At 43.8% G+C, this 12711-nt stretch overlaps 4 protein-coding genes across 4 annotated transcripts; 2 read left to right on the top strand and 2 right to left on the bottom strand.

Moving 5' to 3' along the window:
- Positions 1-234: 234 nt before the first annotated feature.
- On the bottom strand, positions 235-1525 carry MELLADRAFT_106199 (uncharacterized protein; the record flags this gene model as incomplete). The annotated part of the gene is made up of 4 exons (XM_007409911.1): positions 235-296; positions 566-604; positions 628-968; positions 1155-1525. The coding sequence occupies 4 exons, from the start codon at positions 1523-1525 to the stop codon at positions 235-237; spliced, it is 813 nt and encodes a 270-aa protein (XP_007409973.1).
- Positions 1526-2141: 616 nt separating this feature from the next.
- Positions 2142-3020, top strand: MELLADRAFT_62915 (uncharacterized protein; the record flags this gene model as incomplete). Its single annotated transcript, XM_007409652.1, has 4 exons — positions 2142-2321; positions 2418-2525; positions 2597-2695; positions 2835-3020. The coding sequence occupies 4 exons, from the start codon at positions 2142-2144 to the stop codon at positions 3018-3020; spliced, it is 573 nt and encodes a 190-aa protein (XP_007409714.1).
- Positions 3021-3832: 812 nt separating this feature from the next.
- MELLADRAFT_62916 (uncharacterized protein) lies at positions 3833-6751 on the bottom strand (the record flags this gene model as incomplete). Its single annotated transcript, XM_007409910.1, has 12 exons — positions 3833-3989; positions 4157-4178; positions 4251-4347; positions 4411-4441; positions 4501-4569; positions 4646-4650; positions 4714-5369; positions 5429-5640; positions 5729-6033; positions 6485-6519; positions 6583-6642; positions 6709-6751. 12 exons carry the CDS (start codon positions 6749-6751, stop codon positions 3833-3835), a joined length of 1692 nt encoding a protein of 563 aa, XP_007409972.1.
- A 3682-nt stretch (positions 6752-10433) lies between these two features.
- On the top strand, positions 10434-10943 carry MELLADRAFT_35945 (uncharacterized protein; the record flags this gene model as incomplete). The annotated part of the gene is made up of 3 exons (XM_007409653.1): positions 10434-10625; positions 10682-10817; positions 10906-10943. Coding segments are annotated over 3 exons (366 nt in total), but the record flags the coding sequence as incomplete, so codon positions are not given.
- Between the last annotated feature and the right edge of the window lie 1768 nt (positions 10944-12711).

The raw sequence follows: 12711 nt of genomic DNA on the forward strand, positions 1-12711 counted from the left end.
ACCTTTTTGCTCTTGGGAGTTTAGTACAAAACCCATATTAGCTTTTTACACCAGATTTCTTGTACAAAAAATTGAAATATCACATGAGTTGAATTGGAGTCACATATAATCAGAAAATACAAGCTTATTCGCTATGATGATGGGTGACTTCATGGCAATCTTGTTGCAAGCCACTTTAGAAACTCTTGTGTATGTGAAATCGTTGAAAACCCATGCCTCGCTGTTTGAAGAGTTCTATGTAGTATGGAATCGCTCGTCATGATTGCCGGCAGCGTGTAATGATGTCCTGATTAGACCTGAATATTTCCAGTGTGATACCGAGGTTGTAGGCGGTATCGATGAGTTCACGTTGAATATATGGGTCCTGCCACTCCTCTCCATTTGTGTAAAAAGTGTAACGAGAGATTTGGGAAGGCTGTGGACATTTGTGTTGGATCGAAAGACATTCATCTGGCTATGGTTTTTTTGTATTGATTGAGTGTGTGAATGAGCTCAACCATGTAACGATGAAGATGATAACTCTTGCCATTGTGATACAAACTTATAAGAAATGATGAAAACTCACGTTGTCTTCCACAGGATGTAGGTCCAGAACTAGGTCTGACTGCCACCGTGACATCAACTCACGTGGCGATATGTGCGAAAAATTAGAGCATATGCCATCAGCAAGTATAATGTGACGCAGTTTCGACCTTTCGTTGAGGTTGCTAGTTTTCTCGTGAAGCGCAGGTGAAACTGTTCTGTCTGGCCTAGCGGTGCTAGGTAAGGGTGGATGTATACCAAGAACAGCCCATATCCCACTAATGCCTGCTAGCGATCCTGAGAGGTTAAGAGTCGTCAACCTCGGGACAGAAAAGATCAGATCAAACACAAAAGAGCTCAATTCTGACTGAGATAGCTGAGAAGAAAATTGTACGTCGTGTAGACCGATGGTGCTCAAGGAGGGTGAAAGAATCTCCAACAAGTAGCTGATAGAGTTCATCGAGATCTTTATGTAAGATAAGTGTAAAGATGATAAGTTTCTGAGCGAATTAAAGAATGTCGGATCCAAGTACAAGTGATCTTTACACATTTGTAACTTCTTCAGTTCTTGAGCGTCAAAACTGGACGAGTCGGTGTAGGGGTCTTCACCGCTTTTCTCAAACTGTGCTGACCTCAACGCGCTCGGTTTGAAATCGAGGATCAATGATTCTATGGGACTAGCAAGTGGAAGGAGAGGCTCGAAGTGATCTGGAAATCGTCGATGTCGATCGATGCTTGATACCGCATTGCCAGAATCCCACAGTGAGTCTTGGAATTGAAGCAGTCGGCTCAGTGATGTTAGAATGGGATGTTGTCGTAGAGCAAACGATACGGGACCTCGCCAAGAACGGTGAACAAGCGCAAGGGAGGCCAACCAGGTTTGATGTCGAGTTGACGTCGCGGGAGTTACAAACGCCAGAACATTAGGAAGCAAATCACTAGATAGCATTACGCTTAGGATCGTTCCATTGGGGCGATCAAGTTGTGTCGGTGAGATATCCATGCTCTGAAAACGACGACTGATCGGTCTCAGTATGTATGTATGGAAGATTGTGGCACGGAATGAGTCGAGTCAAGGATACTAGATAGTGAGTTGACTCTTGACCAAGTTTCCCTCGTAAATTCTCCCCATCTGACTCGACAGACTCGACAGGACTCGACCCCTCCCAATTCTCAGTGTACTCGAATACTATTACCATCATCAGCAGTTTCTGTCCAGACCTGCGCCGATATGTGATAAAGCTCATTGGCTCGAGTGACGTTTTTACTTTACCGCCAAGCCTTGCCTCGGGCTGATCCCTATCTAGACAGATCGCAAATCTAATCCGTGCTTCATGTCGCGGAACCCAGTTGGACAACTCAAACAGAAATGCCAGCAAATGCGCGCCGGCGAGAATCACTCATCATCTCAGGTCGATCGTTCGAAATTTCTGCCTTTATCGAAGTGCTAGCATGATTGCAAAGGAATTGCTGTCACATCTCTGGGATGAACAGGCTTTCCAGTTGTCATTGTCGTCAAAAATTCTATATAATCCCCTCCAACTCCCAGAGCCTGAGTCAAACCAGATCTCCAACGTCCTAAGATTTTCTACTAGTTGACTGAAATAAGACCTTAAAAAATGCAGCTATCTATTTTGCTCATCTCTTCATTGTTAATAATTTTATCCAGTTTCAGCCTGAGCACTTCTCTCAGCCGCGCGCCGGAAGATCACAACACAAAGGAGAGCTTGTCCGATCAGGCTCCACAGCTTTCAGACGATGCAATAACCATTGCCACTGAGAAACCCCGAAAGGAAGCGGTAAGCCTTCCTCACTCAACCCGCAACGGTATATACATAGACACAAAACTCCTCATCTCACTGACACGTTGTGTATCTCCTTTGTGTATCCAAAAGGCGCACTTGCCGTATCAGCTGGCTAAAGAAGAGCCTGCTAATGCTAATTCAGGGGAAGAAAAAAAGCAAGCGCCTAGTTTCAGGGTTGGAGGCCCACCCAACGGTACAGTGAGTGAGGGGGATAACGTGCTTGCACACATGTGAGTTAAAATATATTGACGACATTGATATCTGAACAGGCTATACCGTTCGCGACCGGCTCTGGAAATGTAACTCATCAAGACCAACACAACACGTCCAGCACATCAGACACTTCGGGAGATGATTCATTAGAAAATGTGAGTACTGGACCATCATCTACTCCATGTTTCTAGTATGGTCATAAACCAATTTCCTGACCATAAGTTTTCATCAGGGTCAAGCTCGTAGTCTTCCCCAAGTGTATCCAGTGGGGGCAGTTTTGATCCTTTTCTTCAGCTTGGCGGTGTTGTAGAATCTGCGTCTCATATACGAGATCATTTCCTCCTCCTAGTCTCATCAATTCACTCGCAAAATGCTCAGAACTTTCAATTCGACAACCCTCATATATATAGAGATTTGATGGGTGTTGAACATCAAAACTCGCTCATTGAACCATTGAATCATCAAACCACAATGACATAGAATTGAGATCTTGTTTCCTTCACATACGATTCCGAAACTCCTTGAAGCTGACAATTAGAGTCTGTCCCGTCCCGGCCAGCGTTTGGAATTCCACCCCCTAGCAGGACTTTTGAGCGTTGTTGCACAGTCATCACTGCGCGTCGCCCAGCATCGCCTCAAGATGGAGAAAGATGTCACATTGTCCGAGTGTAACCTTGTGTTGCCGCGCTTAGCGTCTCATGTATAAGAGCTCAAGCGTCAACTTTCTCATCTCCGAATTTTTGATCCCAAGTAAGAAAGGTGACTAGTTCGAATATATTCCTCCAGCACAGTCATAATGATCATGAAGTTGCGGTGAGATTCGAGACACCATTCCAAAAGATGCTTTTTTGATGGTCTGCTGGGGTAACATGCTTCAGACGACTCGTATTGAAGATATCAGAAGCCTACTTGTGACGCCATAGCACACGCTCTCCCTTTTACAGGATTTTCAGCTGTACTTCATCTGAAAATGGCACAAGAGGGGTGGAAATTGAGTGATAGCAGAGGGCGTGCATTGAATCCCGCCGTAGAAATCGAAAAGTTTTCAGGTCTAGCTCTTCTTGATTGATGGGCCTTAATGAAACACCTTTGCTCAGGCTCAGCCTCAGTCGAGGGTCTGCGGCTATCCTGCCTTGCCTAGATTCCTGACGAAGCACACCAGGCTGGTGAAGGAAGGAAAATGATCTCATACATGGACTACGTATGCTCGATTGACAATCTGACGCAAATTTGGTCACATGAAGATTTTACACTGGATGAGGCCCATTGAATGGCTGGTATATGCACATTATCTATTGACCGAGGCTGTATACACTCGAAATGGCATTATGCCGACAATCGGCGGTCACAAGTTCCCATGTCGCCTGCGCAGAGAAGCCAGACACAGGACGAGCTTCTAGTGACAGTTTTCCGCTATCATATCTGACCCTCTGGCATGATGCATCAAACCTAAATCAATCAAACCGATACTCTCCAAGGGAAAATTGGCGTCCGAGTCCGAGTTGGTACGCATTCAGGCCCATAACTTCAGTCTCCCCTGGATTGTCATTTAAATTATGAATCAGAGATAGTCAGAAACCAAAATCTGGGTTAGAGGGATTATAGATATGACTTACAGGAAGAAATACGAGCCCGCGGCTATGATACGATCAAGTGATATGCGCTATCAGCTAATCAGTCAACCTCTTTTGAAATACCAGCACAGCTTACCTTTCTGCTCTTTGTCCTTCAAGGAGTCCGTCTTATTGATTCGCGGTCTGAAATTGGACGGATCACGTCGGAAAGTGATCTCCAAGGAAGAAAGGAACTATTCGCAGTGGTGTCAGCTTGCCATCTGATATACTGCTGATTAAAAGTACGCGTTGCAGACCTTGTTCATTCCTCCTAGAAGAGCCTGTGGACTGTAGGAGCAATGTAGTCAGTAATTGGCAAAATGGTGATGCAAAATCAAAATACATACGAGTGAGCTGTGGCTTCGATCGATGGTTTACCGTCGTAGACTATCACACGATCGGCCAAATAGGTCGCCCTGAAGATGTGCAATAATTCCACATGGTCAAAAACTACCACTGGTTCGAAATGCATAAGACCTCAGACAGGCTCACATAATCTGCGGGGAAGTATCCTCTCATCAATATGTATCAAGTCAAGTTCAAAAGCAAATTATACTTACAAAATCGTGCTCGACAATGAAGGCCGTCTTCTTGACTGACATGATATAACGCTTGATGATTTTGGATGTGATGATACGTTGTTCTGAATCCAGGTATGCACTCGGTTCATCAATCAGATATATATCTGTTCTAGGTTTGCCCAAGGCTAAGATCAACGCAACACGCTGAAGTTCACCACCAGATAAAGTTGTTACTGCTTGGTCCATCAACCCTTCGATGTTCAGAGGCTTGATGACGTCGGCAATGAATTGAGGAGCCAGGAAATTCTCTTTGATCTGCTTGATAAGTAGCATCCGAACAGTTCCAGGAAATTTGGGTGCAATAGTTTGAGGTTTGAGTGAAACTCTTTCTGGATTGTATGGTAGAGATAAGTCGGCCTCGTCTGGTTTGATCTTGTCTGCAATGAGCTTTACAAAGGTGGTCTTGCCAGTACCATTCTCGCCCAACATCACGATAATCTCAGAATCGGTGAAATTTCCCGGTTTGACGTGTAACTTGAAGTTGCCTTGCGTTTTGGTCATCCCTGGATATTGATAGCTACGCGAAGATTCTATCACCATGTCCTCTGCTGAATCTGCGATCTTGAAATGGAGTGATTCATCGCGGAAACGCAAATTCTCTGTAGGGATCATACCGTCCAGAAAGATATTGATACCTACGACACGGATCTATCAGTCTCCTTTGTGAAGATATAAATTCTGGTTTCATGCTTACCTTCTCGGACGGAGAAAGGAAGCGTTACTACTCCGTAGGCTCCAGGCAGTCCGTAGAGACAACATATGAAGTCTGAAAGGTAGTCCAGGACTGATAAATCGTGTTCGACACAAATAACAAAGCAAGATGGATTGAGAAGTGACCGTATTGTCCGAGCGGCGTTCAATCTTTGTTTGACATCGAGGTAGGACGAGGGTTCGTCGAACATATAACTAAAAGATTCGGAAGTGGAAAACTTTGTGAGAAGGTCAACATGATAACAGGAAAGCAATCTTAAGAATGACGGTTCTATGAACTGACATGTCAGCTTTCTGAACACAACTCATCGCTATGGCAAATCGCTGAAGTTCTCCTCCACTGAGTTGCGAAATTTCTCGGTCCACCACGTCATTGAGATCTAAGATATCCAACATCTCCTGCTTCTTATTTGCGTCATTCTTTCCATCCAGCAATTCACCCACCTTACCCTTGACCATCTTGGGAATGTGGTCAACATACTGGGGTTTGATAAGGGCTTTCAAGTTATCTTCTAAAATCTTGGTAAAGTAGTTTTGAAGTTCCGAACCTCGAAAATGCTTCAGAATCTCTTGCCAGTCAGGAGGCACCTAAAAGAAGATCTTGTGGTAAGGTTGTAGCTATCTTTCTCTGCGTTGATCTTCAGACTTACGTCAAATCTGCCAAGATTCGGCTTAAGCTTGCCGGCCAAGACTTTCAAAGCAGTACTTTTCCCAATTCCATTGGTTCCTACCAACCCCAATACTTGCCCGGGCCTTGGGACGGGTAAACGATGCAATTTGAAGGCGTTGGCAGAATACCGATGAGTTACCGCACCATCTAAATTGGTAGGCAAATTGATGACGTTGATGGCTTCGAAAGGACATCTGGAGTCGAAGCGTCAATTCTAGTGGCAGCTTTGGTGAGACTTGAGTGAAAACGAACTTTTTGGGACAAATCCCGCAACCGATACACAGCTCTTCTGAGATGAACGCGATCTATAGCAAAGGGGGAGTTGAACGGCTGAATTCCAATTGAACTGATCGCCAAGTGCGTACTCACTTTCGATGATCCATCGACCTCGATACAGAGTTTTCCTGGCAGATTCAACTTCAGTGTGGTGAAATATTAAACAATGATGTTGGAGCAATCGTACTCACCCATTCGCACCACCGGGCATGACTTTTTACATTCCTGTTTACATTTTTTAGGCTTGCACTCTAGTCCAACAAAACAAAAACCGTTCAGCACTCACATGATTGAGAATAGCGATACAAGAAGCTTACTATCGTTCGAAACAATGGCGATTCGCGTGAGCTTTTCGCTCATTTCTTATGGCGAGCTGGGATGATTGGTGACGGTAGGATTTAGAATTGCTGGCAAAATTTCGTGTATGTATGCATCGGGATTTGGTGGTGGTCGCCTTAGTCCAAGTAGCTTAAGGTCTAGGTTAAGGCTATGGTCTCCATTGAGACGTTTGTGCCATCTACATACAGTCCACTGCCCAGTCTCTGCCCGTGCCGGCCAATCAAAGCGCTCACGTAATTTTGGTTAGTGTACATGTGTATGTACTCTAAGAAGTGACATGTTACAGAAAGGCCCAATGACAATGACAAGTTTTACACTAGGTTTAAATACATACCCCTTGCATCAGATAAGTCAATCATCACAACAATGTATATGCTTTCCAGCACTCTGTATCTGACTTGGACCAATTTTTCAGTCTTCAGGACCCCGGAATGCACAAAGAAGTGTTCCTGTTGAGCTCCTGTGGGGTCCTGATTGCCTGTTGTAACTCATAATTCCAAGTTACATTCACAGATTCAAGACAATTTGAGTTGGACCAAGAAATACATTAGAAAACATTTGAGGAGTACTTTAGTGAGCCACTAGCTGTGCCTCAGCATTTAAAAATTGAGATCAATTAGTCAAAGTGTCTTCAAAACCACTGTTTAGCAATGGTCAAAGTATATGAAAGGATGGCTTCTTTCCATGATTTGAGTTCATTTTTTTCCAATCAATTTGGATTTGATTCCCATTGTAATTTTTTCAAGGTCTTCATCTTTCCATCTTTCAGCTAGGGTTTGAACCCAGCCTCAGGACCACCTAAGCAGGCCTGGTTTTGGGCCGGCTCAGCCCTTTTCCCTCAGAGTGGTGTGCTTATGGGCCAGCCAAAAGAGGTCAAATAGAGGGGTTGTTGGTGATAGAAGGTGAGCTAAGAGGCTCAGAAAGGTGTCAAAGGCACTCCAAAAGGAGAGGAAAGGAGATTTAATAGCCACAATGACTGGTATCATGCACCCAAAATCACCAAATTCCCTTGTTGCTATTTCACACACACACAGTTTTCCTTTCTATTGGGCCGGGCCGGGCCGGCCTCCAAAATAACAAAGCCCAAGACGGCCTAGTTCTTGAACTTTCTTCTTTCTTGGAATGAAGTTTAAATCAATTTGAAAAAGATACATTGTTGAACTGTTTACATGAAATTGAATAATCATTGCCATAATCATTCTCCAAACCACTTGACAATGTCTTTCTTCAATAAGCACAGCCCTTTTGTTAGTACTATAGAGCTTGGGAAAAGATTTGATAATCTTGACAACAATCAAAGGGAACTGTGGAGTTTCAATTCAATCATGATGATGAGATTGTCATTTCACTTTTACAAGATTAAGGGAACTTTTATTCTGCAAAGAAACAAAAACTAACATAAAAATTAATTTGATAAACACATTATGAAGTCATTAAAGGAGAAGAGATATGAGATAACTGACTATTTGGGTATGGTGCCAACACTATTGGATTTACTGTGGCTACAATCTCTGTCACATAACATGAGACAAAAAGTGTACAAACTTGCCTTGAAAGTGATAAATTCATTGTGGAATCCACTTTCAGTGCCCTTTTATAGGTGATAGGTGTAGGTGAGAGCCAGAACCACTAGTACTGCTTGTTGATCAAAATCCTGATACCAACAAAGTTATAGTGGGGTCCCTATTTTGAATGGTGGAGACCTGGATGTGGAAGTTGACCAAACAGGTGATTGAAAAGGTGATCAAGAAGTGGGAAATTGGTGGTGAGAAATGGGACACAGAAGCTGTTGGAAGCATAGTTCAACAGGGATAGTGCTAACATAACTCAACAAAATATGAGGCTGACTTGAGCAGCAACAAGTGTGACACACATGACACCTTGCTGCCCAGGAGGCAAAGCAACAGCTCTGCGCACAGTGCTCTACCCCGCTGCCCATTTCCATCTGCACTGTGAGACAGGCTTGTCATTGAGCTCTAGAAAAACAACGGGCAATGCTGCATAAACCAATCAGCCAAGGGAGAAAGAATTGAATGCTGTGTAATTTGAATAGGTTGAGTTTGTTCTGCATCCACTATCAAACCCACCTGTTTCCAAGAATGACACAGTCAAGGTGAGGTTTTTGATTTTGTGTTGTAAATGTTTTACAAAGACAGGATATCAGAAAGCCTAAAATTTATGTAAAAAAATTACAGGCAAATCTGTGAAAAAATCAAACTCAACACCCCTTATTTTTTTTTTACAAATTTGGATAAGTTGTTCATAAGGATTTATGCATATTTTACAACAATTATGGTGTTCAAACCTCAAAATTAATTAGTGCAAGTTGGTCTCACATGGTGTTTACACGGTTTGGAACACAATCAACTTGGGTTGTCAAAAAAATTAATGTGCAAGATTAGTGCAAAAAATCTTGCACGGATTCTGCATGGATCTTGCATGTCGGTCTTGCACAGTTCTTGCACAGGTTTGAACACCCTAAATGGGTAAATTGTTGTAGCATAAAAATACACAAACATCCTCAACTACCCCTCAATGTTTTTGGGCTGCTGATCCAAAATTTTCAAAATACGTCAACATAATCCATGATAAATATTTCATTTGAATGGGAAACTCATGTAGGGGACCAGCTACACCTTGTAATGAGTTCAGTTTTACATGGTGTAGCTGGTGGCAGAGTGGAGAAGTGGTAGTAATTATAATACAGACTCTTAATTTGTTTAATCATGTTTAAGAACATTTCACATGCCTGCATATTCTCTAGTATTGAAATTTGGGAAGAAATTGGGGACAAGGAAAGGCTTAACATATAATCACATTGACAGCAGATCTCAAGTTGGAAAAACACCTAAAATGCAATCCTCTCTACATCAAAATGCTGCTTTAATTTTCAAAATTCAAAAGAAATGTTGTAAAGCACCAAATGAGAATTCAAATTCCTAGCAATTTTCCAAAAATCAAACTTGCAAAGCTGGGAGGCCCAAGTACATGAAGTTTTAGGCAATTTTTGGCCAACTTGACCCCTCTGTTACTTCAAGACATACCAGAATGAAGAGCAATTCAACAGACATGCCTAACATAGCCTCCTCTATATCACTTCATTGCGTCTTAACTGACTCATCAGCTCTAATGTACCAGGCGTCTTTTGTTATAATCACCTATGTAGATCCCGTGCTTGGAAGTTGATTGCCGATCAATTCTCGGGCAGTCGCGGAATTTCTTTGCTGCGGCTGCCTGTTTTAAACTTTTTGTATGTAAACCATATGTAACTCCCGCATGCAACCCGTTACCCGATACAGCTGATTGGTGCAAATCTGACATCACCACTTGGCAGCTAGCACTCTCTAAAACCCACACACCTTACTTCGTCTCCCAATTCAATCAACTTCTCAACCAACAACATGGCTTCTCACTTGGTTCAGCGAAACTTGACTTCAGCTTTCAAGATTTTCAACTCGCAGAACCGATTTCTGGCGCCTCAATTCGCATTTTCCACAGGTAGGTCTCGACTTCTCATTCAGTTGCGGTTCGATATCTTGACGCTGATCTTTTGTTCATCATGAAGTTGGAGCATCCAAAGCTCAGGCGACTCCTGCGCTCCGTGCTGCAGTCTCAGTAGACGCTCGTATGTAGCCAATTTTTTTCGAGGACGTGGGCTGGATCCATTGCTCGGCCACTGACGTACCCGTACCATCGATAAGCCTATGTCAAAGGGACAATAAACGATCCTACATCATTTCCTCCGCCCAATAAAGCACATGGTTCAATTCACTGGACTTTCGAAAGGTCACTATCCGCTGCATTGGTGCCCGTCACCGCAGCTACTGCCATAGCCAGCCCGAATCCACTACTGGATGGGGTTCTTGGAGTAGCTTTGATCATGCATTCACATCTCGTGAGTAAGGTTTGGAAACATACCCCCGGCCCAAGGCTGAAGTTAAATGATCTTAGGGGTTCGACCAAATCTTGATCGATTATCTTCATGATCGCAAGTTTCCTCGGATTGGCCCGATCGCTCGTTGGACTGTCCGAGCACTCACATGCGGTGTCCTCGTTGGTGTGTATCAATTCAACACGCACGACATTGGTACGTACATGACTACAAGAACAGTCCAAGCTTCGCCAGATAGAGTGGATTGATTGAACTTTCGTCAATATCATCTTTTGACTTATAGGCCTCACAGAGTTGATCAAGAAGATGTGGAAAGCTTAATCAAAATCCATCGTCATAAAAATTCTGACATCAGCGGAACTGTCTCTGTCGACTGCAATCGCTCCACACTCTAACTTGTTGGGTCTATATACTTTCCTCCATGGCTTATCCGCACTACAGCGTATCACTTTACAGGAAGTCCCTATGTTCTGCATGTCCTATCGAAAATGTATAGCCCATTGGTTTTCTGTACAGTAACCCACCCACCCAACTGCGCTGTCCAGTACTTATTTACAATCAACGTTTTTACTCAAGTGTGCAATCCTATCCATGGCATCTTCAAACTAAAACCAGTATACTAAATATCAGATTGATCAGTAGACATACGTATCTATGCTCATGCTGCTGGCTTTGATATGTCATGTTATCATCCTGTCGAAGTCAACCTTTGCCTATGATTACATAGTTGATATAAGGCTCGGGTGACATTGTTTGGGAGTGATCCCCAGGGGACTTTCGAATCTGTCTAGGTTTGCCTTAATGTACCTGCCAGCACTTGTGAATTTTGAATGGTCTTGCGACAGAAAGAAAAGAGAAAACAGATGATAAGCTTACAAGCGCATGACAGCTATCTCGTTAAATGTTGGACATCAAGAAGAATGAAAAAGTTGAAATTTCAGTTTTCAACTGGATCTAGACACAGCAAAGACTGTATTCTCGGGTTTTCAGTGGTATTAACCTTTGAGGTTTGATCAAACTTCATTATCTCTTTCTGAAGTCCAACATATCATGAATTACTCAGCGTTGCTTGAGGGGGTCAAGTCTTTTACTCCGAAGGTGACCTCGGTTGCCATGAATGTATACAATGACCTTGCGAGCCGATCGCAGGTAATAATGGCTACTGGTAAGGTCTTGACGCCCATGGGAAGAAAGCCATGTGGTAGTCCCCGGCGGAAAAAATCTCGCTGATGATCGACTGATATTGTTTTTCTCTTCGTAGACATCACGTCTAGGCAACAACTGCTAGGGACGGCCGTGCTCTCGCTGGGATGTGAGGGAACTTGATGAATGCCAAGGATGAGACAACGTGGTTGCTCCATTTCCATGCTGATGGTAAGTGATTGCATCCGATTTATGAAAAGCGATCAGTAGAAACATTGGGGGATGAATGAGTGCAAATTTAATGTCGATGTGAAGTTACAACACGGGGTGATCATCAAGAGTGGATTTCCTTTCTGCATCGAACCTTCCCAACGCTATCAGGTGGATTCATCTTACTAGATCCCAAAACTCCCACCGAGTCTTTCACCAATTGTGCATCACCACTATTTCATTCTCTCCCTGATAACTTTCATCTATCTTCTAGCACCTCACCAGACACACCGACTTGCTCAACGAAAGCTCCATATCAGCCTGCTACTGGGCTCCCACAGGTGACCATGACGTGGTTGCCCTGCAAACAACAACTCATCTATGTTGGATTGGTGTATTGTATAATACTCAATATCCCACTGGTAGCCAATACTCCGACGTTCCCATGTCACGGTAGCGGCGGGGGAAGCGGCGGGGGGCCACCTCAGATGTCCGGGGGACACCATAAGGGTGGAGCGGGTGGTGGATTTGGACCCCCAGGCTTTGGACCTCCAGGAAGTGGACCCCCAGGCTTTGGACCTCCGGGATTTGGACCTCCAGGAAGTGCCCCCCCTGGCTTTGGACCTCCGGGAATGGGACCTCCAGGCTTCGGACCTCCAGAAAAAAAACCTCCAAAAAAAGGACCTCCAAAAAAAGGACCTCCGGGAAGTGGACCCCCAGGCTTTGGACCTCCAGG

The sequence above is a fragment of the Melampsora larici-populina genome (assembly GCF_000204055.1).
Source record: "Melampsora larici-populina 98AG31 unplaced genomic scaffold MELLAscaffold_17, whole genome shotgun sequence".
NCBI classification, from domain to species: domain Eukaryota; kingdom Fungi; phylum Basidiomycota; class Pucciniomycetes; order Pucciniales; family Melampsoraceae; genus Melampsora; species Melampsora laricis-populina.